At 42.6% G+C, this 26,746-nt stretch overlaps 3 protein-coding genes across 27 annotated transcripts in view; 1 reads left to right on the plus strand and 2 right to left on the minus strand.

Moving 5' to 3' along the window:
• TMEM225B (transmembrane protein 225B) overlaps positions 1-247 on the minus strand; it is a 30,266-nt gene extending 30,019 nt beyond the window's left edge. Inside the window, exon 1 of one of the 4 annotated variants that reach the window (XM_057315239.1) lies at positions 13-242. The gene's annotated coding sequence lies outside the window, so the exon portion shown is untranslated. Of the gene's footprint in view, positions 1-12 lie in introns of all 4 variants that reach the window. The other 3 variants (XM_057315237.1, XM_057315238.1, XM_057315240.1) reach the window with 3 other exon arrangements.
• A 2,832-nt stretch (positions 248-3,079) lies between these two features.
• On the minus strand, positions 3,080-17,193 carry LOC113267894 (zinc finger protein 655). 16 transcript variants are annotated; one of them, XM_057315229.1, is made up of 6 exons: positions 17,065-17,192; positions 15,919-16,061; positions 14,643-14,728; positions 14,117-14,291; positions 7,277-7,381; positions 3,080-6,768 (listed from the first exon to the last, which is right to left on the minus strand). In XM_057315229.1, the coding sequence occupies exons 2-6, from the start codon at positions 16,052-16,054 to the stop codon at positions 5,375-5,377; spliced, it is 1,896 nt and encodes a 631-aa protein (XP_057171212.1). In that variant the 5' UTR covers positions 16,055-16,061; positions 17,065-17,192; the 3' UTR covers positions 3,080-5,374. The 16 variants fall into 16 exon arrangements, with proteins under 16 accessions (XP_057171212.1, XP_057171214.1, XP_057171211.1 ...); XM_057315231.1 differs by having other exon boundaries at positions 14,117-14,243; positions 15,919-16,081; XM_057315228.1 differs by having other exon boundaries at positions 15,919-16,081.
• Positions 16,574-26,423, plus strand: FAM200A (family with sequence similarity 200 member A). Of its 7 annotated transcripts, XM_057315236.1 has the most exons (3): positions 16,614-22,041; positions 22,719-22,747; positions 24,413-26,423. In XM_057315236.1, exon 3 carries the CDS (start codon positions 24,661-24,663, stop codon positions 26,329-26,331), a length of 1,671 nt encoding a protein of 556 aa, XP_057171219.1. In that variant the 5' UTR covers positions 16,614-22,041; positions 22,719-22,747; positions 24,413-24,660; the 3' UTR covers positions 26,332-26,423. The 7 variants fall into 7 exon arrangements, 6 of the variants coding, with proteins under 6 accessions (XP_057171219.1, XP_057171218.1, XP_057171217.1 ...); XR_008960422.1 differs by lacking the exon at positions 22,719-22,747 and having other exon boundaries at positions 16,574-17,250; XM_057315235.1 differs by having other exon boundaries at positions 16,614-22,747.
• The last annotated feature ends 323 nt before the right edge of the window (positions 26,424-26,746 follow it).

Raw genomic sequence — 26,746 nt, forward strand, 5'->3', positions numbered from 1 at the left:
CCCGATACTCACTTGCACGGCCGCTCCGCAGCGGCGGCGACCTCGGACCCCGGGCACCGCTGGAAACTCGGGCTCCCTGGCGCGCACTTCCGGGTCCCGTCTAGGCAGCTCGGAGGTCTCCTCTCGATCGCGGGTTCTCCAGGGGCCGCTGGGGAGCTGGGCCCAGAGCGGCGTTGGGATGGCCCCTCCTTCGGCGTTTGTCCTTCGCCAAGGAGGGATTGAGGGAGAATGGGGCTAGATTTCTCTATTTGCCCTTCACCGCCCATGGGGACCTAGGATCTAAATTGGTTGTTTTCTTCTTTCTCATCCCCACTGTCCCATATGCACCCTCTTTGCCTCCTCCCTTGGCCCGTGCCGTTTTACCACCCATCCCCACCACCCTTCTTGCAAATCACAAGGCGGGGATGACTCCGCTGGGCCTGAATCCCGTATCTATGCCCGCAGTCCGGGCTGTCCTCTCCCTCTGTCGCTTCAACCCGACTGGTGTTTCCCCTACACTACTCCAGTGCCTCCCAATTGTGCCTGGAGTATATAAGCAAGCAGGAGTAACATATTGGTACCAATGGGCTAAAAGAGGAAGAAAAGCTTTAGAAATAGTGTCAAGATTTCAAGTACCCTATGCTTGGACGAGCTTGCCAGAGGTATATTTGGTATGTTGAAGAGGGAAAAATGTTAGGGAAATGAGTTGCTCGTGATAGGGGGAGTTTCCTGCTAAACTGAGGAACAGCAGTTACCAGTTATAAACTGGCATTATCTCATTAATTTTCACAACAATCCCATGATGTTCGTACTTTTTCACAATTTTAGGTGCTGAAAACTGCAGACTCAGTAAGTAGGTAAAAGCATCCTTTAGAACCCTGGCCAATTCAAACCAGAGCCTGGAGTCAAACCGCGCCTGGGGATGCGGGAAAGAAAAAGACAGACACTGTCATTATGCCCAAGTTGTAAATTTATAAACATGAATGGAATACAATAAGAGGTTAACCATTTTCTAGAAGTGAAGTGTGTGAATGGGATGCATCGGCAAAATCAAAAATTCCAGTATTTATTTTCTCATTGACTTGTACAGTGTGGTGTTTGAAATCATCCTTCCAGCCTCGGATTAAACACTGGTTCATTCATGTGCCCGTATTTGGAAAGAAGTATAAGATGTAATGCCATAGGATACAAATGTTAGCAAGAAGACACTGATATCAAGGTTTGCTGACTCCAGTAAGGAGTGTTTATGGGGAGGCAGTTCCTACCACAGTTCTAGGATTCCTGATGACCTCAAGCCATATTCAAGTTCTCCAAACCCAAGATATCCCTCCCTGAACAATGCCAGTCCTGCACTGTTAAATGCTTGCTCCTTAATTCCCTTTTTAGATTCTATGCTAAACACTTACGTTCTCACTGGTTTCTGTCTTGGTGTTTATATTCGTAACTTTTTGGCACTAAATATATGACCAGTACCTTTTACATTACTTCATTTAATTTTCATGCTATTATTAACCACCGTATAGATAAGGAAACCAGAGAGGATAAAACGTCCAAAGTCACACAGGTAGTAAACAGCTTCAGTTCAAACACAGATATGTCCAATTCCAAAGTCATTGCTGTGACAACTAATGTTTTAGTCATTACTTAATAGATGGTTTAGCTGTGCCCATGCCCTAGCACTGAACATCATAGCATCTGGCAACTGTACTACTGAATGAATGGATAGATGAGGTCACATTTTCAAATGTGGGAATGCCATTGTGCTGTGCTGTTACGACACCCCAGGGGCCTCCTTTGAACTTCTTAAACTTCAATTACCCACATACTTCGTAGGATGAGGCATTCCTCCAGAGAGCTTATTACCTTGAAGATGTCAAACTCTTTCATCTGAAGGCCTCCTGATATGCTCTTTTGCCTGAAATACTCTCCCTGCACCTCTTCCAGTGGTCCCCATCTGTCCAGTCTATGTCTATCCACTCTTTTGCTCAAGTCAAAAACCTAGAAATCAAACTCGATTTTTCCATTACCCACCTTGCTCCACTGCTATAATTTAATCAGAAGTGATAGGAAATCTAATACATGTCCATCAATCAGCAAGTTCCAGTTAGCAGGGAAAAAGCATTCTGAGCACTGAGAAATGGAAATGTAAATCTAGTAATGGGAGCTGGGATACCTTGACAGGAGGTAAGAATTTGGGAGCACTGACCTGTGGCATGTCATTGTCAAAATTATTTAAGCCTGTTTCAGGGAGCAGGGTCTCTGACTAGCTCCCAAAAGATTCTGGGATATCTTCTCCTAGTATCCCAGACAGTTCTGGGAGCATTCAGATCAATTGCAAAGTGGTAACAGTCAATCACAGAGGATACAACAGTGTATGAAAAGCTATCAAAGAAAACTTCTCTGCATTCTGGGATGTCTAACACCAACATCATGATGATGGAAATCCTGGGAGTCAGGCCTGACTTGAGCCATTAACTTGCTGAGTGACCCTAACAGATTCTTCAACCTCTCTACACCTCAGTTCCTCTGTAAAACGAAGCTAGTTCCCTTGCAGAGTTGTAAGGATTAAGTTTGAATATGAGCATACATACATACACATGTAGGTAGGTGGACAGATAGAAGATAGACTAAATTTGGTGTACCTCAACTATTAGATTTCTCCCCTTCCCTCCCATCTTCAAGATTAAAAGACTAAAAACACAAACTCATATTATAATGGACTGATAAAATATTACAAGTTTAAAGAGACAAGTTAATTGTCCTTGAGGATTATTTTGGTTTCCCTTTAAAATGTTTTACTTATTAAAACACACACACACACACACACACACACACACACACACACACAAATTCTGCCAGTTCTACTGAAACCTCAAAATATTTATGTGCCAACATCCCAATCAAATAATCCTTAAAACCCTGAACATTCAGACTTTGTTCCCAAGTCTGTGGAAGAGCAAGCTTTGTATCAGTATGAAGGAGAATGATCCACTCTTGTTGTGAAGCAGGTTTCTGGAAGGTAGAGAGTCGCAGCCAGGAAGGTGATTCCAAGATTTCCAAATGCTTCTGGTTGAGGCCTTTAGACATTTTTTGAAACAGATTCTGAGTATCAAACACACCTTTATTCAAGTGGAAGTACAAAAGCACATTCCTAAACCAAATGTATACATGTGATTTTTACATATTCTGCTATTTAGGGATTAATCTGTTTCATAATCATCAGAAGTGACCAATGGTCTCTGTACATAAGGGCATACACATTCATAAACAAGGGAAAAAAACATGCATGTTTCATTTGCTTTTATATTTAAATCATTTAGATCTCTACTTTGCCCTGATAAGATCCTATGCTTGCTGATGGTTAAGAGGCAAAATATGGTGGCAGAACTATCTTAGAGCTTAGCCATAAGAGGATTATAGAATAAGCAATAAATTCTAATATATCTGTTGAGGATCCCTAGTGAATATTATAACATCTGAACTACGAAGGCCTCACTTGCTGGAATGACAATAAGAATTTTAAGTAACACTTGTTTTATTCACAAAATGTTATGAAACTTAAGATGGAAAAATATAATAAAATGCTTTGACATCACCTAAAGAATCATGAATTCTTGGCTAGGTGTTGACAGTGACCCTAAACTCTGGACATCCTGACTTCTGTGACCACTTTCATCAATCAAAAAACCAAGTTCTTTTATATGGCCTACAGACTCGTAAAATACAGAAAATGTGATAATGAATAAACAATTATACACAAAGCCCCCACACTTCAAATACTGTCCTGGGTTGATGGGAGAGGGGGGCGAAAATCCAAACAGATGATGAAGCAATCGTAGTGGTTAAAATTTTACCAGGAAGACCCGCCACTCTCTTGAAATGCTCCCTCTAGAGAGATTACAGAAGAACAGCAGTATCTTTTTTGAAAAGCTGCATTCCCTTATGAAGTTCTTTTTTTTGTATATGTTCTTCATATTTTGCCCTATCAAAAGCAGACCTGAGCATTTTGCTGGCCTTCAACAGAAGTATATAAAATAATTCTAAACTTTGACATGCAGAATAGGTGCTGACTGAATGTAGCTAGACCACCAGGAGTCCTGTTGGCTCCCTGATGTCCTTATCTCTTTTAGAGGGCTGTGGATGCAAACAAGGCAGCAAAGAACTTGGGTGTCATTTGAAAATGTTTAGCTGCCTGCCACAAACACAGCAGAGATGGGATCCTTCAAACTCATGGATGGACAGGATGTGAAAATCCCATTCTTTTTAGGTAGATGCTTCATTTTAGGGAAGAAGACACCAGAACACGAGCATCAAGCAGGGACGGCATACCTGCTGGTGAGAAGCTTAATACTAGAAAACCATCATTTGAAGGTACTAAAAAAATGGAGAAATTAACAGGAATCCAAGTGTTGTGGTGGAAAGGAACAGGAAAGTAGGATGCTCAGAAAACAGCAGACCTAAAAGTCTGTTTTGGAGAGAACTTGGGCTGCGAACAGCAGAAAAAGCTAAATGCGCTACTTTCCAGAAGTTAATTATGTTTTTACAGTGCTATATTAACAATATTTTAAAGAAGCCATACAGGAACCAAATTTCAGGAAAAATAAAAATGTTCATAGGCCATATTTTTAAAAAATAGTTTAAATGAGTTCCATAAATAAAGTTTATATACCTACTTATACCTCCTATTAAATAAAAGAATGCCATGAGGATACAGCACTGCATTCACCAAGTCACTACTCAGACTATCTTCTGCAATGAAAAAGATCAGGGCTATATATTAACAATTTTATATAAAATTTTCTCTCCAATATTTTGATGTTGAGTAAAGCCTGAAATGTGGAGGAACATTTTTTCCATTTGCATTATATCAGATTCTGGTGTGGTATGGAGATTCTAATGATGAAAAAGACTTGAACTCCCACTGAAAGATTTGTCACCTTCGCTACACTTGAATGGCTTCTCCTGGGCATGGATTCTTTGACGTTGAGTAAGGGGCGGAATATGACTGAGTCCTCCCACTTGCATACACGCTTGTTACATTCATAGGCTTTCTGCATGGAATGAATTTGATGCTGAACAAGGTAGTTTCTTTGACTGAAGGCTATTTCACATTTATTACAGTGAAGGAATTTTATTCCAGTAAGAATTCTCCCAATGGTGACTAAGGTATGAAAATAGCATGAAGCATTTACCACATTCAATATATTCATAGATTTTCTCATTGGTATGGGTTTGCAGATGTTGATGAAGTTTAACACTAACAAATAGTTTTCCTACATTCATCACATTCAGAGGGTTTCTCTCTGCTGTGGATTCTCTGATGCTGAATAAAAGTTGACTGACTGAAGGCTTCACCACCTTCAGTATGTATATGATTTCTCCCTGGTGTGAACTCTCAGATGTTGAATGAGGCCTGAATTTGACTAAAGGTCTCCCCACGTTCATCACATTCATAAGGTTTCTCTTTGGTATGAATTCTTTGATGCTGAACAAGGTGTGCTCTCTGACTGAGGTTCTTTTCCCATGCATCACAATCAAAGGCTTTTTCTCTGGTGAGGACTTCTTGCTGAAGAATGAGATCTGAGCTGTGATTGAAACTTTCCTCATAATCATTACACTCATAGGACTTCTCCTTCCCGTGAATTTTGTGATGCTGAATAAGGCATGAAGTTTGACCGAAAGCTTTTCCACATTCATTACATTCATGTGGTTTCTCTCCTGTGTGAATTCTTTGATGCTGAATAAGATGGGAATTCAGTCTGAAGTCTTTTCCACATTCGTTACACGTATAGGGCTTTTCTCTGAGATGAATTCCTTGATGTTTAACAAAGGTCAACCCACAATCGTTGTATTCATAGGCTTTCTCTTCACAGTGGACTTTTTGATGTTCGGCAAGGTATGAGGTATGATGGAAGTCACTGCCACATACAGTACACTTACAGGGCATCTCTCTGTGAATCTTCTGATGTTGAGTAAGATGTACACTACGACTGAAAACTCTTTCACAATTACTACATTTGTAAGATTTTGCTCTAGTGTGAATCCTCTTATGTGGAGTTATGTCTGAGCTCTGACTACAGGATTTATCAGACGCTTCACAGGATTTATCAGATGCTTCACATTTATAGGGTTTTTCTCTAGTGTGTATTCTTTTATGTCGACTAAGACTTGAACTCTGACTGAAAGATTTTTCACATTCTTTACATTTGTAGGGTTTCTCTCTAGTATGAATTCTCTGATGCCTAGAAAGGGCAGAGCTCTGATGGAAGACTTTCTCACATGCATCACATTTATAGGATTTCTCAGGGGCAGGAATGCTGTCACATTTACTAAGGTGGGAGAGATCCATTAAGCTGTCCTTGTATTCACTACTCTGAACATCCTGTATTAGGTTTATTTGTTCTTGTTTACCAACAGCTGAATTCTGATTCACACCCATGTCATACTTATCAGTATCATCAATATTCTGTATTCTAAGAACTCTCTGATCTGTATCAAGGGTAGAGTCCAGACCGAAGCTTTTCTCAGGTTCATTACATTCATTGTTGTCACCGGTGAAGGCTTTCTTGCTGATTGTTATTTGCCTAAACTCTCTCTCCAGGAAGAGAAATTTCCTTAGGATTTCCTGAAGCCTTTCTAATCTGTCCTCAGGTTTAGACACTTCTCTAGTCCCGGGAACTTGGGCAATATCCTTTTTGAGTCTTCCTACTCTCACTTTGTACGAATGTACTTCTTCCAAAATTTCCTGCTTAGGAATCAACAGCTTGTTCTCTTCTCTGGTCTCTCCATCTGATTCAATATATAAATAGAAAATGCAAATGTAATCTGTACCCTGTGCTTAGGGGGGAAAAAAAACTCAGAGAGAAGAAAACTAAGTAATCTAGAATCTACTAAAATGAGAGAAGTTTATTTACTCCGAAGCACAGGTACAAAATCTCAACAGCAGATGTAAGGGCATGAATAGGAACAGTGAGGTAATGAACAAATGGTTCAGGGTGTGGTAGAAATGGAGGACATTTGGCAAAGAAGATAACCAACTAAGGTGTTTCAAAGGAGGTAACAGGGAGTAGTTCAGAAGAATTATGGAGAAGCAACTTGAATAGGGACCCAGTACAACTTGTGGATAAGGGATAAAATAAATGAAAAGAATTCAACATAACCGAAGGGAAAAGGAAGGAGCTCGCCATCTGGTATGTAGACCGAGCTCTTCATTCTGACTGCCAAAGCAGCTACATTTTGGCTCAACAACTTGACTCTTACTTCCCTAATTCCATCTGATTGAGTCTACCTTACTCACCTGAGCAGTCATCTCTTAAGACTTCTCTATTCTTAGTTTCCAGATCAAAGACCTGTAGATCTTGTTCCCGCTGGGAGATCCCATCAGGCTTGGAAATTGGAAATCCTGCTCACAGAGAAGGAAATGGGATGTGGCGATTTATCCCCAGACTACACAAAGCCACTTTTTCTTTTAACTAATGGTTAATGGAGAGAGAAAGTAAATTCTTAGAAGACATTAGGGAAGGCCTGGAGAGTGAGAAGGGCAAAGATGCTCTACAAGGAGCTCCTTCTTGTGCTCCAGAAAAGCTGTGTTATGGGGCAAGTTGATGACTCTGGGAGAAGTATCCATTTAAACATTACTCAGACAAGGTAACTGGTGCATGAGTGTGTACCTGTCTGCACGGAAGTGATCATCTTCACTTTCAGCTGCTGCCTATAGATCAATCTCTGTATTAGACCTGGTCTATAAGTATTAGACCGGGTCAAAAGGGAAGTCATCAAAGTATAACCTGGCTGGACTGGAGGAAGGTGAATACTCAAGCTCCTGTTGTGTGGTGAGCTATGCAACAACATAATCAGTGAAGACTGAATAAATGTTCCAAGAACCAATCTCAAGAAACTTAACCAATCTCAATTCACTTCAGTGCACATGAGGAAACAAAAAATAACACATTCTTACCCATCTGTGGGGTGCCTCCCATACGGAAAGTAGAGACAGATATAAACAGAGATACAGAGAGGCAAGTGCAATAAAAGTGCACCTTCACATAAAAATGGTCTTTCTTGGCTTACATAATGGACGGCTAGGATCTAATCTCTTTTAAAGCAAAAGCAAGAAGCAGTCTGATCCTGAGGGGGGCAGAACTATTATAGTATCAAACGGGCAGTTTTTATACATCTTCAGCCCAGAAATCTAGTAGCACATACACAAGGTCTAGCTCAAGCCTGTCAACTCCAAAAGCCTCTCTCTATTATTTGTTCCTCGTATCCTGACATGTCACTATATAATGGAATTACAGATTTTTATTTAATTGGTTTCATGAATTATCATCCCTCTTCATTTATAAACTCTTACTAGCAGGGACCATATAGCTTGTATCTTGTACTTCTTTTGATTTATTTACTTAAGAGCTACTTACTGAGTGCCAAATTTGTGTCCTAGCATCAATATATAACAGATAACCAGCTTCTAAAAGGGCACTGGGCCTGGAAAATATGACAAACCAACAGCTGTCCTCTTGGGATTCCATGTGAGAGCCTATGAACAGCAGATCAGAAGAGATATAAGGAAGGCATTTACTGTGTTTCTGAATTCCTGCTGGGCATTAATAGTCTATTCCCTCCTTTGGACATTTACTTAGTTGAGGTCCTCCGTGTCAAATGAAATAGTTTTCAAGTTTTAAAAAAAAAAAGTTAGTGTGGCATGAAGCAGCAAATACTTTGCTCAGAATTCTCATAACAGAATTTGTAACTTTTAACTCAGATATCAAAGTGTTTCTAAATATTTGATAACTAAAGCAAATTTTGGTTATTTATTCTGTATCTATACCTACATCACCCATACACAACAAAAAAGACTGTTTCCATGTGGAAAGAAGGGTTTGATTTTAGACTGTGTTTAAGTTAACGCAGTCAGGAATAAGAGAAAATGCCTAGTAGACAGAGATAAAAGACTACAGTTATGATGAGAGAACAGGGTTTAAAATACAGACTTAAAAATCATCTGTATCATTAAAATATTAAGCTAAGGTTTTCTGCACATTTGATAGGTGCAAAATTCCACACCAAGAACTTGACAAATTTTAACTTAATACTCATCATAACTTTATAAAGTAGAAACTACCGTTGTACCCATTTTACAAATAAGAAAACTAAGACTGACAGTTTAAGTAACTCGCCCAAGGTCACAATAACGAGAAAAGCTAGGGCTCAAACGCAGTCTTTCAGAACCTGGCTTTTAAGTAATCTGCTAGTAAAAAATTATGATTGTAAATGAAATCTGTCCCTTCCTCCAAAATATGTACAGAAAGACAACAGAAGATCAATATACTGACAATGGAGTAAAAGGCGAAAATAAATAAATAAGAACAGAGATGGGTGCCTGCGTGGCTCAGTCGGTTAAGCATCCGCCTCAGTCGGTTAAGCATGACTCCAGGTCATGATCCTGGAGTCCAGGGATGGAGCCCCACATCCGGCTCCCTGCTCAGTGGGAAGCCTGCTTTCCCTCTGCTCCTCCCCCCCACCCCTGCTCCTGTTCTCTCTCAAAAAAAAAAAAAAAAAAAAAAAAAAAAAAAAAAAAACAGAGAAATAGTGATTGGAGTAATACATGGAGAGCCAGGATCCAACAGCTTTGGAGTCATGGACGTTCTAATTAAGCAAACTAAAAGATCACTTAGTGTCAAAGAAATCAAAGTCTCTTTAAAATAAAAATCCAGGGCGCCTGGGTGGCACAGTGGTTAAGCGTCTGCCTTCGGCTCAGGGCGTGATCCCAGCATTGTGGGATCGAGCCCCACATCAGGCTCCTCCGCTATGAGCCTGCTTCTTCCTCTCCCACTCCCCCTGCTTGTGTTCCCTCTCTCGCTGACTGTCTGTATCTCTGTCGAATAAATAAATAAAATCTTTTAAAAAAATAAATAAATAAAATAAAATAAAATAAAAATCCAAACTCCTACACAAAAGTATGAGCAATACTCAATTTGAGGAAATTTCACTATAAAGATAATGTGAAACATAGTCCTGAAATTTGTATTAAAAAATCTGATCTATAGCTCTTATCACTTGCAGTCCTTTCCAAAAAAGCATTCAAGTAACTACCATGAGCCAGGTACTTACACATACAACGTAATTTAATCCAATTTAATCCCTCACACAAACCCAGAAAGGCAGACATTATTTTTCATGTTTTATAGTTGAAGAAAATGAGTATCACTTTAAATAATGTAGACAGCTGGTAAGATGAACCCAAGTCTGATTCCACAGTTTATCTTCTTTCAAGTCTATCATTCTATGGGTCACAGGAAGCATTAAGGCAGGTTTTCTTGCTACTGGCCTGAACGCCTTTTTCCTAAATTTTAAAGTCAAAACTCTGTGCTTTCAAAATATGTGTCTGCAATTAATTTTTCCTATCTAAAATTACCTAATATTTTATTCAAATCTTTTGATTTTTTTAAATTTAAACCCTGACAGTTCTCCAATCAGATTTATTTTTAACTTAATCTGGTCTTTAAAAATAACATTTAAAATTCACCTCATTATTTGGTTTGTTGCCTATATCAGTTATGCTAAGATTTTAGCCACCTGGAAGCTTTATGCCCTTCTTCTTGGTCCTTAACACACACATAAAATCTCTCCTTGGTAATATTGTTCTTGTGTAGATACCTATTTTAATGGAACATAACCTTACACAATTTTATTTCTTCTCGAATGCATGTTCTTTCTGCTCCCAAACTGCATAACCTAATGCCCATCTGTCCAATTTCTCATCGTTTTTTCTAACTGCCATCAGAGTATAAAACCATAAGCATATAGGGGCGCCTGGGTGGCACAGCGGTTAAGCGTCTGCCTTTGGCTCAGGGCATGATCCCGGCGTTCTGGGATCGGGCCCCACATCAGGCTCCTCCGCTATGAGCCTGCTTCTTCCTCTCCCATTCCCCCTGCTTGTGTTCCCTCTCTCACTGGCTGTCTCTATCTCTGTCGAATAAATAAATAAAATCTTTAAAAAAAAAAAAAAACCATAAGCATATAAAAAACCACATGTGGGGCCCTCGGGTGGCACAATCGGTTGAGCATCCAACTCAGTTTCAGTTCAGGTTGTGATCTCAGGGTGGTGACCTCAGGGTCATGAGATCAAGCGCCATGTCAGGCTCTGCGCTCAGCACGGAGTCTGCTTGGGACTTTCTCTCCCTCTGCCCCTCCCAACGGCTTGCTCTCTCTCTTAATAAATAGATGGATAAATCTTTAAGAAACAAAAACAAAAAACACCATATGTGGTTGGACTAACTGTCCTAAGGGGCAAAACAATGAAAAAGAGCACGATCTGAGTCCTACACCTAGTTCTGACCCTGAGTGGATCACTTAACTTTTGAGCCTCAGTTTCCTCAGGTATAAAATAGAGTAACATCTGCTCACAGGGTTATGGTAAGGATTAAATGAGGTATGCATGGTACCTCGTAACACACTGGCCCCTCAGTAAACAGTAAATAGCCATGGCAGTAGAAGACATTCTATACAAAACCATTTTTGTCCTTATGACATCAACTTCAAACAGCAAAGGGTATGTGCCAAACATTTCCTGATTTACCAACTTTACTTAACAACCAGAATTCCGACAGGCATGTTTCTAATGATGTCATCTAATAAGGCACCTGCCACACTGACCCTGTGTGAAATGCAACCCAGACCACTTTCCTGACCTTAATCTCCAGCACTAAGTCACAGATAACTTCCCTTTGGGTATGACCCTCAAGCCAGTAATTCACTTGCCGTCAAAAGAACATGCTTCTTTTCAGATTTGGTAATGAAAAATATGACTTTTTACTTACTTTTTTATTCTTTTACTCAGCTATTCATACTCTGTATGTATATTTACTACTATATAGTAGAAGCACTTACCCAAAGGAACAACGTTTTGATGTCTGTGACAACTGAGCTGCTGCCGTGGGAAGAAGATGTGAACTTGACAGTGGGGCCGCTAAGTCAAGAACTGAACTACAATGTCCGTATTTTACAACACCAAGCATTAAGCTAATTAAGTATATAAACTTACATTTCAGATGGAGTTTGCTGAGCCCACAAATTTGAAAATTATTTCCTGAGAACTGTAAAAAAATAATTACTAAAAAGATGCTGCTGACTTAGTCACAAAAGCAAGGTGAACAGGAGAGTTTCTTGTATGTGTTTGTAGCCAGTATGTGTGCGTGTGCATGCGTGTCCCGTACTTGTGCAGAGATGACACAGGAAATGGGATAAAATTCAGTCTAATAGCACACCGTGCTACTAGGCTGATTAAAGTGCTAAGAAGTTTGTTTACTCCAAAAAGTAGACAGGTTAACTGTTGGAAATTATGTAATTATTAGATAAAATTAACAGTAGTTTACAATTACATCACTTTACAGTTTACAAAGTTGTTTAAATATACATTCAATTTGATACCCTGAAATAAAGAAACTCTTTTTCCCTCCCATTTCCCATCCATCACGGACAGAGCTAAGGAACACTTGATCAGGAAAGGTCATTTAAATGCATCAATCTGTATAGCACCATGAAGAATAAAGGGGACAAAGTCAGGGCCTTGGAGGGGGTCATGGGGACTTAAAGGAGAAGACTAGAGTGCTAAACATGAGGAAAGCCCAGGGGTCACAGAAAAGTCAGACAACAGAAGGGGCAGGTCATATTCACTACAGAAAAGAGGGGTGCACAGCATAAGTTCCACATTCTAAAATAACATGAAAAGATCATAACTGAAGAGCTGGAGTTGAACTTTGTGGCTTCTCAGAACACAAGTAGATGACCACCAACCGTGGCTTATGAATGAACTCAGAACTCAGGTTCAAAATTCATCTGGCTGCAACGGAGGGCCTCCTCGCCCTTCAGAAATTTAACAAAGGTCATCTGAGGAGTTGCAATTTTACATAGTGGTGGCATCCTGAGAGCATCAATCAAGTGTAATATCTTACAATCGTGGAAAAGGAGTTTCCGAGCGGGGATGAGCAATATCGATGGGAAGCCGATACTTGGGCCATCTCTTGGAGATTCCTGCTGAAAGAACTGCAAGTGTTTCTCCAGAGAAAGCACTTGCCTGGGTATGACTCAGGGCCGGACAGGAATTCACACTATGAATCCGGGTGGTAGGAAGGCGGAGAAGTATGCCTACAAAGATCAAAGAGCCAGGAATGGGAAACACACTAAAAACCTTCCCAGTGGGCAGGCTGCCTCCCCACAGGTAAAAAGACTTCTTTAATTCTGAACATAATCAAGGAGACAAAGGAACACCCTGGATGCCAAGAGCATAGGCAAAGCCAAAAAAATAAAAAGAGAGAGAGAGAGAAGAAAAAGTATGATTAAATACATACATACATATTTAAAAAAAAAAAAAAGCAGAAGCAGAGAATGGCAAAAAAAAGAGGAAAAGGAGCAATGCTCTCATCAAGGGGGCTGCCAACAACCCCACTGATGCCGCTTTAGAGCACTACTGGGTGCCTAATCCCGGAAGGCCTCTGCACCAGCCAAACGACAAAGGAGAGACTCAGTTTAAAGCTGAAACTTCTGCTGCTCCGGGTGAGGTTACTTAGGACTACCGTCTGGATGACTCACTGAAATAGACTCGCAGTGAGTCATATCTTTAAATGAAGTCTCTCAAACGCTGCCTCTTGGAGATGAATTTAGGAATGTTAAGAGGTGAGGGATCATTCTACAAGGATTTTAGCCTATCTTTAAAAAAGGATTTCTTCCTCCGAGGAAAATGGAAAATTTTCAGACATGGGGGCACTGTATTACCAGGAAGGAACATGTCTGGCTGTGGACTGGGAGACTCTAGGGTCCCCCTCATAAAAAAAGGAAAAGATAGGGAAGGTGAGAACTTAGGCAAAGCACAAGCAAGTTTCCCTTTTCTAACAGGAAACAGATGCCCCACAAAAGCAGGTATCAGTTAATTAAAGATAAGGAGTAAAATGTCTTATCTTGAAACCCCTCCCAAGAAAACCCACTCCCAGAGAAGAATGACGTTGAAGATGGAGGATTAAGAGGTTCTAAGACCTGGAATTTGAGCCACACGCTACTTTCTCAGAGACCTCACACCTCCTCAGAAACAAGGAAGTAAAGAAATCCTAATAGGTAAGCTGAGTAACAAGAAAGTCCTTACCCAACGACACCACGTTCCCATAATTCTCTAACATCACTTCTCTGTAGAGATCCCTCTGAACAGGGTCCAGGCATCCCCATTCCTCTCGAGTAAGGTGCACAGCCACATCCTCGAATGTCACAAACTCCTGAAATAACACAGCCTGGCTGCTCCGGGGAATGAAGCCACTATAGCACTGTGGCCAGAAAATGAAGGAGATGACAGAGAGGGTGTCCAGAGCGTAGCAAAGCTAGGGAGGAGGGAAAACAGACTAGAATCTAGGGAATAAGTTCCATAACCTTTAACATCTAATAAATGCCCATCACAGCACCAGAGATAGAGAAGGAATAGTGTTTATTGGTGGTGGTGGTGGGGAGATGGGAAGGTGGTTTCTGTGAAGTCCAGGCCTCTGAAGAGGATCAATTCCTAAACTGGGGTCTGCTATTGAAAAAAATTTGAGGCAGGGTTTATGGATGGGATGAGGGAAGGGCCACACTCGATCAGTATCAACAGTCCCTGAGGAAAAGCAGAGGGTTCCTCAGCTCACCTGGTACCTGGCTGTCAGGAGCGTAGCTGCCTGGTCTCCTGGGCTTCCCTCATGGGGAAGAGCAGGCACCTGGGGAACAGGAGGAGCTGAGGGAGGAGAAAGGAGCCAAGAGTGAGAGCAACCCTTCCCCAGGGCTCCCTGACAGAAGAGGGAGTCAGTGGGACCCTTCTTCACATCAACGTTCTAATAAAACCAATGAATGTTTATCAGGTACTGAGTGCATCTACTCTGCTCCTTCTCAGCATCGGCATGCCCTCCTTACCCATGTTCAGACCCGTGATACAGGACCTTCTTATGAAACCTCGTATTTCACTTTATTCTCATGTCAGGACATTCCTCTAACAGCAGGATAAGCACTATTCCTGTTTTGCAGACCAGCAAAGCAAAGCATAAAGACTTGCAGTAACTTGTCCAGGGCAATAACTACTTAGCTGACTTCTGACGCTTTCCCAGACAGTGTTCTGTAAATTTCAGTAAGCCCGCATGTGAATGGGCACTCTCTCTACAACCAGTGTGTAAAGGCTCCCAAGAATAAGGAATGGTCATCTGTTTCCTCACAACCTTTCCCACATTCCCACAACACCCCACAGCACCCCACACACCATGGCACTCAATTGGCGTTGCTGACACATAAGTTATTTCAGGCACTGCAGTTGGCCACAAGCAATTTAAAACAAGGTTCTTATAAAGCAAAAAAAGTACAAGACATGTCAACCTATCTATACGATAAAGATGTTACTGTGGAGTCAATATGTGGTATGTGTACACTCATACAGGTGTTGTGCTCAACCAAGGAATTAAATGGTTGCTTTTTTGGCCAAAATTAGATTAGTCACAAACACTGCAGCTGCAACAGAATGGCAGGTGGCAAAGCTCGCAAAGTCATCAAGGAGGAAAGAAACTAAGTGAAGGGAAGAGGGGGAGAGAAGGGCCCTAAATCTAAGAGGAAATAGAAGCGAGGCAAGGATTGTGAGATGCAGCAAAAGCAGCATATCCTAGAATTTTTCTGGATGTGAAACCAGGATAAAGTGAAGGTTGTATGAATGAAAAATAGCCAAAGCAGAGTGAATGACCACCACTCTGCCTATTAAAGAAAGACGGTTGTCCTTAACAGAAGAGCCCAAGACCAGGACTGAACTGAGTCACATCTGTCCCTCCCTTCCAGACCTCCCCTAGGGGCCACCTTCTTATTGAAGTTCCCGGCCTCTCTCGTACCAGGCCCAGGAGCCCCACTGTACCCCCATTCTCTTGGATTTAAGTGCTCTCTCAGCCTTACCCCCGTTGAGCTCCTGTTCCATGTCGGTGTCCTGCGTGAACAGAGGCTCTGGGGACAGACCCTCAGACAGGCTCTCCAGAGATTGAAACTGGACAACTGGTGATCCTGCTGCTTCCTGGGCGGATATTTCCTCCATCCCTGTTCTGGAGGACAAGGACCATCACTGCTGGGTGAGATTGCGAGAATTTATTGTACTAAGTTAAGCCAGCCCATCATTTTACATTCTCAGGACTTAGCAAAGTATCTTACACACTGCACGTACTCAATAAAAAGAATTAATAATAACTAACCACCTAAATAAAACAACAGAAAAGAAAATGGAAATTATTCAGTTTCAAATATTTAAGAACCAAATCATATGGTCCAAGCACGCAGCTTTAAACTCCACTAACTCAGAATTTGTGGTATTTCAATGAAAAAAAAATCAAGAAAGCACAACTTAATAAAGATTTCTGAGTGAAGTTTAAAATACTGGAAACGTACAAACTTCTTTCAAGGGTCAAGTTTGTACCCAAAGAAACATGGTAGTTACGATTACTTTTTTTTTTTTAAGCAGGCCCCCGAGGAATTACTTGGCAAACACTCTGCCTGCTCACTTTGAATTACTAAACAGGCTTGCCTAATGACAAAATTCCATTTTGTGGGGCGCGGGGGTCAGACCCTTCATCAACGCAGACAAGGTGGGCAGGCCGCTCCGCACGGCCCTGACAGTGATCCAGGGAAGAGCTGCGACTCAAACAGGTTTGGCTCGTGTCCTTCAAACCCAAGGACGCCACAGGGCTCCGGCCCGCTTCCACAACCCTCAGAAACGGCACTGGCGCCCAGCCCTCGGAAGGCCTCGCCCAGCGCTGCCCTCCTCCCACTTCCCTGTTAGGTGAAAACGCGCTCCCCGAAGGGCGAAGCGGGCCACAGAGACCCAGCTCGCACCAGGGCAGGGTCACCGGGCCCCGGAGGCGAGGCCCTCGGTCCGCGGGGCGTCAGGGTGAACCCTGACTGAAGAGAAACAGGCCTTCGCACCCCGCCCCCAGAGCGCTCCTGGGGACAGGAACCGCCGTCGGCCGGAACCGGGCGCCTCCTCCTCCTTCCCGGGAGCCTAAACTAACGGCGACGCCCACCGCGACCCCAGAACCGCTGTTGGGCACTCACCCGAGCGGAGCGGCAGGCCAGACGGCCGTCCCGTTGCGAACACCCTCGCTCTAGAAGCAGCCCCAGGGTTTCCGGGGTCGCTCGGCACCGCTTGGAGGCCGGCGCTTCTCAGCGGCACTTCCGGAGGCGGAGTCCGGCAGCCGCGTGGGCGGAAGGCAGGCCCCGGATGAGGGCCCCGGATGAAGGGTAAGTACCGGGAGGCTCTCGTGCGTTGTTTTTCCGCGTGCTTCTCCCCATCTGACCTCCCTCGGTGCTGACCCCGCTGGCAGCTTCTGTAGCCAGTATATCGGCAATGACCGCAACAGCCCCGGATTTGGGAAAGCGGCTCCGCTGGCCCTTCCCTGGCTCCAGCCAACCGTCAAGACGCCGCGGGGTAGTGGCCAGCCAACGTGGGGTGTGTCCCGCCATGAGGAGTGGCGGACCTCATGATCCCACTTCCTTAAGTGCGGGTGGGGAAAAATACACTGATTATTTTTTTTTTAATGTATTTACTTATTTTAGAGGGGGGTGGAATAGGGGCAGAGGGAGAGAATCTCAGGCTGACTGCGCAGTGCAGAGACTGTTGTGGAGCTAGATCCCATGACCCTGACATCAGACCTGAGTTGAAACCAAGAGTCGGTCCCTTAACTGTGCCACCCCTGGCGCCACCAAAATACACTGATTAACGAGGGTAGAAGGCGTTTGGGTGGTATGAGGACCACAGAAAATCGTGGGATCAGAATCTATTGTTTTGGGGCAAGGGACAGGGCGTTGAGGAAGTTGGAGTTTCTCAGAGAAATTGAGCCTGGAAGATAGCTGCGTTCCTGGTGGAAAAACTGGACTATACAGAAGCGGATAAGTAAAGCGGGGAGCAGGAGGACAGGCAGGCCGGGCGCTAGAACAGAAGCCCTGAGGGCATTGTGACCTCCCAGATCCTTGGAGAATGGGACGTCTTGTGGTGGAACGGGATCTGCTAGGGACTGGCAAGTGTCTTAAAAAATAAGTGATTTGCAAGGGACTTTAGATATTAGTCCTTTAAGTTTACAAATCAGATATAATCCTTTCATGACGTTTGACATTTCAAATTAAATATAAGAAAAATCAAAAGTGTAGTATTCTACATGCTTTTTGAAATTCTGTCAGCCTCTCGAAGATTCTGATATGCCTTCCCTTTCTTTTCTTCTTGACTGTCATTGATCTCATGCAGCTTCCTACTATGACACAGTCTCTAGTCCACAGTATCCGGCGCAATGGAGTCAGCATCACGGAAGATGCACTGCTTAGTCAGTTGATTTCTGTACAGCTCCAGTTAGAACCTTTTTCTTGTGTTGAACAAAAGTATACTCCCCTGGTGATGTTTGTTGTTTCTGTTGAGATCCCTGAGACAGTGGATGGCCCATTACTTCCTCCTCTTCATGAACAGCTCTTCTAATATTCTAGGATTGCTGTGAGTTTCGGGTTTTTTCCTGAGTTGCCATTCCCCCACAAGTTGTACCAATTAGACTGCTGCATTTCTGCAGCAGAGGTGGGTGAACTATGGCAGTGGTGTGTTTTTGTCCTAAGTTTTAGCTGACTCAGGCAGTTTGCTCCACTAAGAGGACCTTAGGAGGCACTCATTTAAGAGTCCTCTTCTCAGGGCTCCTGGGTGGCTCAGTCAGTTAAGCATCTGACTCTTGGTTTCAGCTCTGGTTATGATCTCAGGGTTGTGGGATCGGACTCCAAACGTCGAAGAGTCTGCTTGTCCCTCTCCCTCTGCTCCTCCCTCTGTGCTCTCTCTCTTTAAATAAATAAAATCTTCAAAAAAAAAAAAAAAAGTCTACTTCTCTTCAGAGAAGGCATCAGTCCCTAACAAAAAGTCCTTAGAAATTTATTTTGCTTTTGAGCAAAATTTTCTTTCAACAGTTCTTAAAATGACATAGGTGGCAACAATTAGCTAACTCATAAAATTTGTCATTTTTATCTTACACTATATTGGTTTGAAGAAAAATATATGAACAAGTATTCTCAAGGGATTGAGCAGTTCCTTAGTCTTTCCCACATGCCCACCATTGCACTAGGCATGGATAGTCATGAAAGAAAATATTATAGCAGAATTGACACAGGCTCTAAATATGGGTTTGTTTTCCCTGACTGCTTTATCTCCACCAGCACCATCATTTGAGGGTTTAGAGGTTGCCTTATCCATTAGACATAACCTTAAATCAAGGAACCCATTTTATAGTCAAGGAGGGCTGACAATGAGCTTGCCACAGAATTCATGGTGCTTACTCATCACCCAGAAGCAGCTACCTGACAGAACTGTGCAATGGCAGAGGCGCCTGGGTGGCTTAGCTGGTTGGGCTTCTGCCTTTGGCTCATGTCATGATCCCACGGTTCTGGGATCAAGCCCAGTGTTGGGTTCCCCGCTCCGTGGGGAGCCTGCCTGTTCCTCTCCCTCTGTGGCTCTCCCTGCTTGTGCTTCCTCTGTCAAGTAAATAAATAAAATCTTAAAAAAAAAAAAAAAAATGGAATGGCATATTGAAGACTCAGCTAAACTACAACTTGGGAATTTGGGGAGTTGTCCTCTAGGATACAGTATATGCACTGATACTCAGTGAACCGATAACATATATATGATATTTTGTCTCCAATAGAAAGACTAAGTGGGTACAGGAACCAAGGGGTTGAAGCAGGAGCAGCCCCTATTACTATCATACGCAGTAACTCACTTGTGGATTATGTGCTTCCTGTCTCCAAGCCCAGAGAGTCTTCTGGGTTATGGTTCTGATTCTCAGGAAGAACATTGCTTCTAGGAGCTACATTAAATGTTCCAGTGAACTAGAAAGTGAGAATATCACCAGGCCACTTCAGGTTCCTTGTGCCAGTAGATCAATAGGCAAAGAATGGGGTTATTGTAAAGGCCCCCACAATCCCTGCCACATACACTACATAAATACAAAAACATACCCAGCCATCTGCATTCAATAACCTACCTTCCTGAACCTTTTAGGCACTTTAGTGTAGGAATGGAGTAGAGGGGGAGTAGGGATGAAGGGGAGAGAGCAAGGTTTAGACAAGAAAAACAACATGTAACAATTTAATGGCTCTTAGAGACGACTTGGAACATGAAGGAAATTTGAGGAAGTATGTAGAGGAAGAAGCTCTGGGACTACAAGGTCTTCAAGGAGAACCATAGTTTAGTGAGCCAACCAGTGATGAAGGAGCAAAGATCTGGGGCGCCTGGGGGGCTCAGTCATTAAGCGTCTGCCTTTGGCTCAGGGTGTGATCCCAGCGTTCTGGGATCAAGCCCCACATCAGGCTCCTCTGCTGGGAGCCTGCTTCTTCCTCTCCCACCCCCTCTGCTTGTCTTTCTCTCACTGGCTGTCTCTGTGTCAAATAAATAAAATCTTAAAAAAAAAAAAAAAAAAGCAAAGATCTGCTCAAGTGGTTTACTGAAAAGTCAATGGGGAAGTAGAAAGAAAACAGTGACAGTCACAGCAAGGTCAAACCTCGTAGGGAATGGGGTATTATTTAGGGCTTGGAAGGTTACTCAGAATATCACCTGGTCACTGGTTGCCTCTGTAGCATGTGGCTCTTCCTTTGGTGGGCTTTCCATTGTGCTCAGACTTGTCTTGGAATTTAGAGTGTGTCGGTCTTTCAAGGTCTTGGTTATGGTTTTGATGTGGGAAACAAAGGCAGAAGAAAAACTATTAAATTTCCTTACTACCTACAGCCCATTGACAAGTCCTTGAAACAGGCAGAGTGACATTCCTCTAGGGACTCAACTGCCTCGGTGTTAATACATTGCTAAGGGCAAAAAGGTAATCTTAGCCTGACTGCCACTGCTACCTGCCCCCCCCCCCAGGATCCTGTAATCTACTTTAACGTATAAATATTCCTTTGGAAACTTCCTTTATCTCTAAACCCCCCAAGGTATGCGTTGGCAATCATCCACCAAGCAAATGGCCCACCGATACACATCTGAAGGGTCTCATGAGTAAGGCTTTATTAGTCAGTAATAAATGACCTTTTCCCAACAATAGCTAGCCCTCTCAAGGTCGTGGAAACCTTGCTTCCAAAATTCCTTAGAGATTTAGCTATCCCTAACCCCCTCCCAACTTGAAAGTATATAATGGGCCATTCCTCATGACCCCATTGCAGCTCTTCTGCCCCTCGGTCCTGTCTCCATGCTTTCATGGAATCACCTTTTTTCACCAAAGACGTCTCAAGAATTCTTTCTTGGCTGTGGGCTTCGAACCCTAACGTCTTTCCTACATCAGTTTTATAAAAGGTGGTTTCTTGACCTTCTCCTGAAGTAATGGTAAAAGCCGTAACTATTGTGCTAACATTTTGACAGCAAAGTTGGACTTACTGTACTAATTACATTATTGTGAGGCCGAAAACTCCCTGGTTACTTTAGCCAAGCTCAGGATCTCACCACTACCTACTGCTAAAGAAGTCTATTGCCCCCGGAAGAAATTTTTGAAAATACTGCCCATACGTAATCAGGGTCCCCAGAGAAGCCACCACTTAGGTTTTGTGAAACCATTCTTGCCTTTGATATTCTTCTGTCTACATTTTTGTTACAGTTGCTCTGACAGACACAGCATCACTAAGGAGTAGTATTGTTTGATAATAACTAGAATTCTTACGATTACTGCCAGCAATAAAACGTAGGAGAAGCGTGTAAGCATTTGAGCAGGATGGTATCACAGGAAATTTAAGCCGCCTTTTCCGAGGCCGGAAAAGCTGATCAGAGGTGAGAGATCCCCAAAGCCAGACTCGGAGGTTGGAGAACAAGGCCGCAGTCCTCCCGCGTTCCTAGAGAGGACCCCGAAGGGCAGCCCCGTCCAGAAAGGCTGGTGTTGCACTTCCGGCTTCTGCGAGCCGCACGGACCTGCGCGCGCACTCAGGGTTGTGGCGAGCGGAGGGCTTGGGTCCAAGTGTGCTGCCCTTCGACTCCCCCAGAGTCACCTCCCTTTTCCGTCCCAGCACCCCCAGACTTCTCCGGGGTTCACGGTGAGACGTGGGTCCGGCCAGGGAGGATGGGCGGGGACAGAGGTGGATGTGTCCATCAGTGTTCCGCGGCTTCCCTCGCCACGACCGCCCCCGACGGGTGGAGGAGGGTCCGCGTCCCCATCCTCCATCCCAGCCTCGGCCGGAGGACCCGCCGTCTCCCAGCAGAGACAGCCCCGGATCCAAGCGTAAAGGGAACGGCGTTTTGTTTTCCGGGCTAGGATGAGGTGCCTCTGGGACCGGGGAGAGGCAGTCTACTGCGTGCCCCCCCTGGGCGCGCCCGTCCTCCTTGTGCTCCCCACCAGGGAATGTCTGGGCTAATGTCAGCGTTCCCCAATTGTCCGCATTTGCTTTCCTTCTGTTGGGGGTTTTTGGTTTTTTGTTTTTTTTTACCCGAGTCCTTAAGAGACCGTAAAATGTAAAATGAGGAAGACCCACGAGGTTATCAAGCTCACGGTTTTTTGGTTTTTGGGTTTTTTTTTTAAGGAGTCAAGTTTGCTAAGCCTCGTGAATGTTTGCAGATCGTTTGCTCACCCCCAAGCTCATCACCAATACTGGTGGTGATAGTGTTCGAAACCTAGTGAATAAAGTGATTTGGACGCAGTAGGAAAATATTACATCTACTTCACTGTTTTCCTTGCAGTTTCTGAACGTTCTGATTTTTAAATGTCTAATTTCAGACCTCAGGTGGATTTTTCGGTTGTGCAAGGTAATTGTGCTTGACTTGAAGCGGTGAGTGGTGAAGGGGATTTGTGAGGATGCAGTGGAAAATGCGTGGGGCTACTAGGAGACCATTTCCAGTGCTCTCTCTGCCACTGATTAGCAGGATGATCTTGGACAGAACACCACGTCTCAATTTCGTCCTAAGTAAAATTGACTAGATTATCTCAAAGGGCCCTTCCAACTTGGAAATTCACTGATAAGGGAATTTAACTGAAAAATCACCTGGGCCGAACCTAATGTCCCATCTCCATTTCCTGCAGTGCCACCAGAAAGATACTTTCATTATTGAAAGTGGCAGAGGACCAAAACAAACAAACCAAACACACAGATCAATGCTGAAGAGATAGTACGCAATTAATCAGTTCAATCAGTTGTGGAGAATTCATTGAAAGCATCAATGAAACCTTACTATTTGCTGGAGAAGGTTGGTTACACAGTGCAATGGAAGATACATAAGTAACTTACCCATGGACACGTAATTTATTTCTGTACTTTAAATTGTGCTACTGCAATATTCCTCCCATTCTTATTCAGATGTTTTACAATTAACTTGATAGTCTCTTAATTTATAAAGGGCATGCCCTTTCAAATGTTGAAATACCAGGCCTATAAGGAATTTGTTATCTTTCTAAAAATGGGCAGCAAATACTGACATTGTATTCAAACAAATATTTTTTAAATGTCTATGGGTTGCAAGGAACTACATAGAATGACTTAAGGGCAAGGCTAAGAGCAAAAGAGAGTCTGTTCTTGAGGGACAGTCGAGATAAGGCATAAAAACATTCAAATTAAATTTCAGGGTAAAAGCCACAAGAATATTACATATACCAAACTAGTAATGGAAACAGTGAGTCTAAAGTTGAGAGAGGACTGGTGCTGGGATCCTTCAAGAAATGTAAAGTAAAACCCCGTCTTTCTGCTGCTCTTGCCCAGAATATCAGCACACTACTCCCTGCAGGCCTGTTCAGTTCAGGGAGGAGTGACTGTGCTCCTGACCTCAGTCGTGTATCTTCTGAGTTTCACTTTCTGTCCCTTCATTTTGATTCTGCGGTAACGTATCTTGGAACGTGTGATTCCCCCTTCCCCAACTTTAAAACGTTAACCCAGATGTCAAAGACTGAGAGGCCTTTTCCTTCATCTTAAAAGACCAGAGACAGATGGGATTTTCAGAAGATCTATCACGAAACATGGAGAGAAATGAGCAAAGAAAATGTAATAGTTGGAAGGTGAAGTTCAGCAACACAAATGGTGACAGAACATAAGTGCTATGAGATGGGGACCAAAAAGGGGGGGGGCTATCAGGAAAGGTTAAGTGGGTTTCAGTATTTTTAAAACATAAATACAGGTTTTAATTTTTTCTCCCTGTGCCCCAGTGGGTCATCCTGTACACCCCACTTGGCTGGTCATTTTAAGAGTGACCGGATCGCTCTTTGATAGTGACTCGATGGCAGTGTACCAACACAGTTAGAACCCTGGGCTTCAGACTTGGGTTCGAGTAGTGAATCTACTACACTGTGGTGTTAGACACATTAATTAATAACCTTTCTGAGCTTTCTAAAATAGGAGTAGTCATGTACTGCATAAGGTTTACGTGGGTATTAAATGAGCTGTATACAAAACAATGTAATGAACCGAATCTGTCTACACACAGATGCGACGACTTTGGATTTAGTGAATTGTCTTCCTGAATACTCACATGCGGTGTTAGCATCTCACTACAAGGTTACTTTTTCATACTGCTATTAAATTTTTCTACTCTGCAGAATAGCAAAAACTGGTCTAAAATATCTAGGACAAAAAGGACAATCCTGCAGACAGACCCTGTTTGGATCAAGTGAGCCAGTTCTTTGAACCCGAACAAGGCATACCGCAGGTTGGTCTCCCCACGCCACCCAGGAGATGGAAGGCATAGTGATAGTGAAAGTGGAGGAGGAAGATGAAGATGAGGAAGACCATTTCCAAAGGGGAAGAAATAGCACAGAATCGTCCCCACCATTTCTTAGTCAGTCCACAACCATGAACGAGAGGGCCTTGTTATCATCATACTTGGTGGCCTATCGAGTAGCGAAAGAAAAAATGGCTCACACAGCTGCTGAAAAAATTATTCTTCCAGCATGTATGGATATGGTACGGACAATTTTTGATGATAAATCAGCTGACAAATTAAGAACCATACCCCTTAGTGACAATACGATATCTCGTCGAATCTGTACGATCGCAAAACATTTAGAGGCAATGCTCATTGCGCGGCTGCAGTCCGGGATAGATTTTGCAATCCAACTTGACGAGAGCACCGAGATCGCAAGTGGTCCAACACTCCTGGTTTACGTCAGGTACGTGTGGCAAGATGATTTCATAGAGGATCTGTTGTGTTGTTTAAGTTTAAATTCACATATAACTGGATTAGATTTATTTACTGAATTAGAAAAGTGCATTGTTGGTCAATATAAATTAAACTGGAAAAACTGTAAAGGAATTTCGAGTGATGGAGCAGCAAATATGACTGGAAAACATAGCAGGGTTATTGAAAAATTGTTAGAAGTAACACATAACAGCGCTCTTTGGAATCACTGTTTTATTCATCGAGAAGCTTTGGTGTCCAAGGAAATTCCACCAAGTCTAATGGATGTATTGAAAAATGTAGTGAAAATTGTGAATTTTATTAAAGGAAGCTCACTGAACGGTCGACTTCTTGAAATATTTTGTTCAGAGACTGGAGTTAACCACACCCACTTACTGTTTCATACAGAAGTTCGTTGGTTGTCTCGAGGAAAAGTACTGAGCAGAGTATATGAACTCAGGAATGAGATTTACATTTTTCTCACTGAGAAGCAATCTCATTTGGCAAATACTTTTGAAGATGACATTTGGGTAACAAAATTGGCATATTTAAGTGATGTTTTTGGCATTCTTAATGAATTAAGTTTGAAAGTACAGGGGAAAAACGATGTATTTCAATATCTTGAACGTATTCTAGGATTCCAGAAGACATTATTGTTGTGGCAAGCAAGACTTAAAAGTAATCGTCCCAGCTACTATATGTTCCCAACTTTGTTGCAACACATTGAAGAGAACATTATTAATGAAGACTGCTTAAAAGAAATAAAATCAGAGATACTGATGCATCTCACTTCTTTGTCTCAAACCTTTCATCATTACTTTCCAGAAGAGAAATTTGAATCATTAAAGGAAAATATTTGGATAAAAGATCCATTTGTTTTTCAGGCCCCAGAATCAATCATTGAGTTAAACTTGGAGCCCGAAGAAGAGAGTGAATTATTACAGCTCAGTTCATCATTCACACTGAGGAATTATTATAAGACATTGAGTTTATCAGCATTTTGGATTAAGATTAAAGATGAATTTCCATTGCTAAGTAGAAAGAGTATATTGTTGTTATTACCATTCACAACTACCTATTTGTGTGAACTAGGATTTTCAATCTTGACACGATTAAAAACAAAGAAAAGAAATAGGCTCAACAGTGCACCTGACATGCGTGTAGCCTTATCCTCCTGTGTTCCTGACTGGAATGAACTTATGAACAGGCAAGCACACCCCTCACATTAAATCCAGTCTCTATGAAATTTTGGTTTTGTACTTTTTAAGGGTTTTTTTTTTAGTAGACTGTATTTAAAATATTAATAAAACTGTATTTGGAATTTACTGTTTCATTTTCCTATGTAGTAAGTATCATTTCAGGAAACCTGTTCCAGTTACACGAATTGGGTGTATGTGTGTATCCAGAATAATGATGTGAAACACATTTCTGTGTATTACTGTCAGTTTTGAAAAATAGCACTCTTAATACATAATCTTATATTCGGATCTGTTCCCCTCTCCTCGGCTGCTGCCTTGCTTCTCTCTTTCAGGCAGAGCCCCATTCAGGTTCAGTTTCTCACCATCTGTGTACTTAATGTGTTCTTCCTTTTTTGTTCGAATTCCAGGAAGTGAATCTTGATGCTAATCCTGGTTTAACACCATC

This window comes from Ursus arctos, unplaced genomic scaffold (assembly GCF_023065955.2).
Source record: "Ursus arctos isolate Adak ecotype North America unplaced genomic scaffold, UrsArc2.0 scaffold_2, whole genome shotgun sequence".
Lineage (NCBI taxonomy): Eukaryota > Metazoa > Chordata > Mammalia > Carnivora > Ursidae > Ursus > Ursus arctos.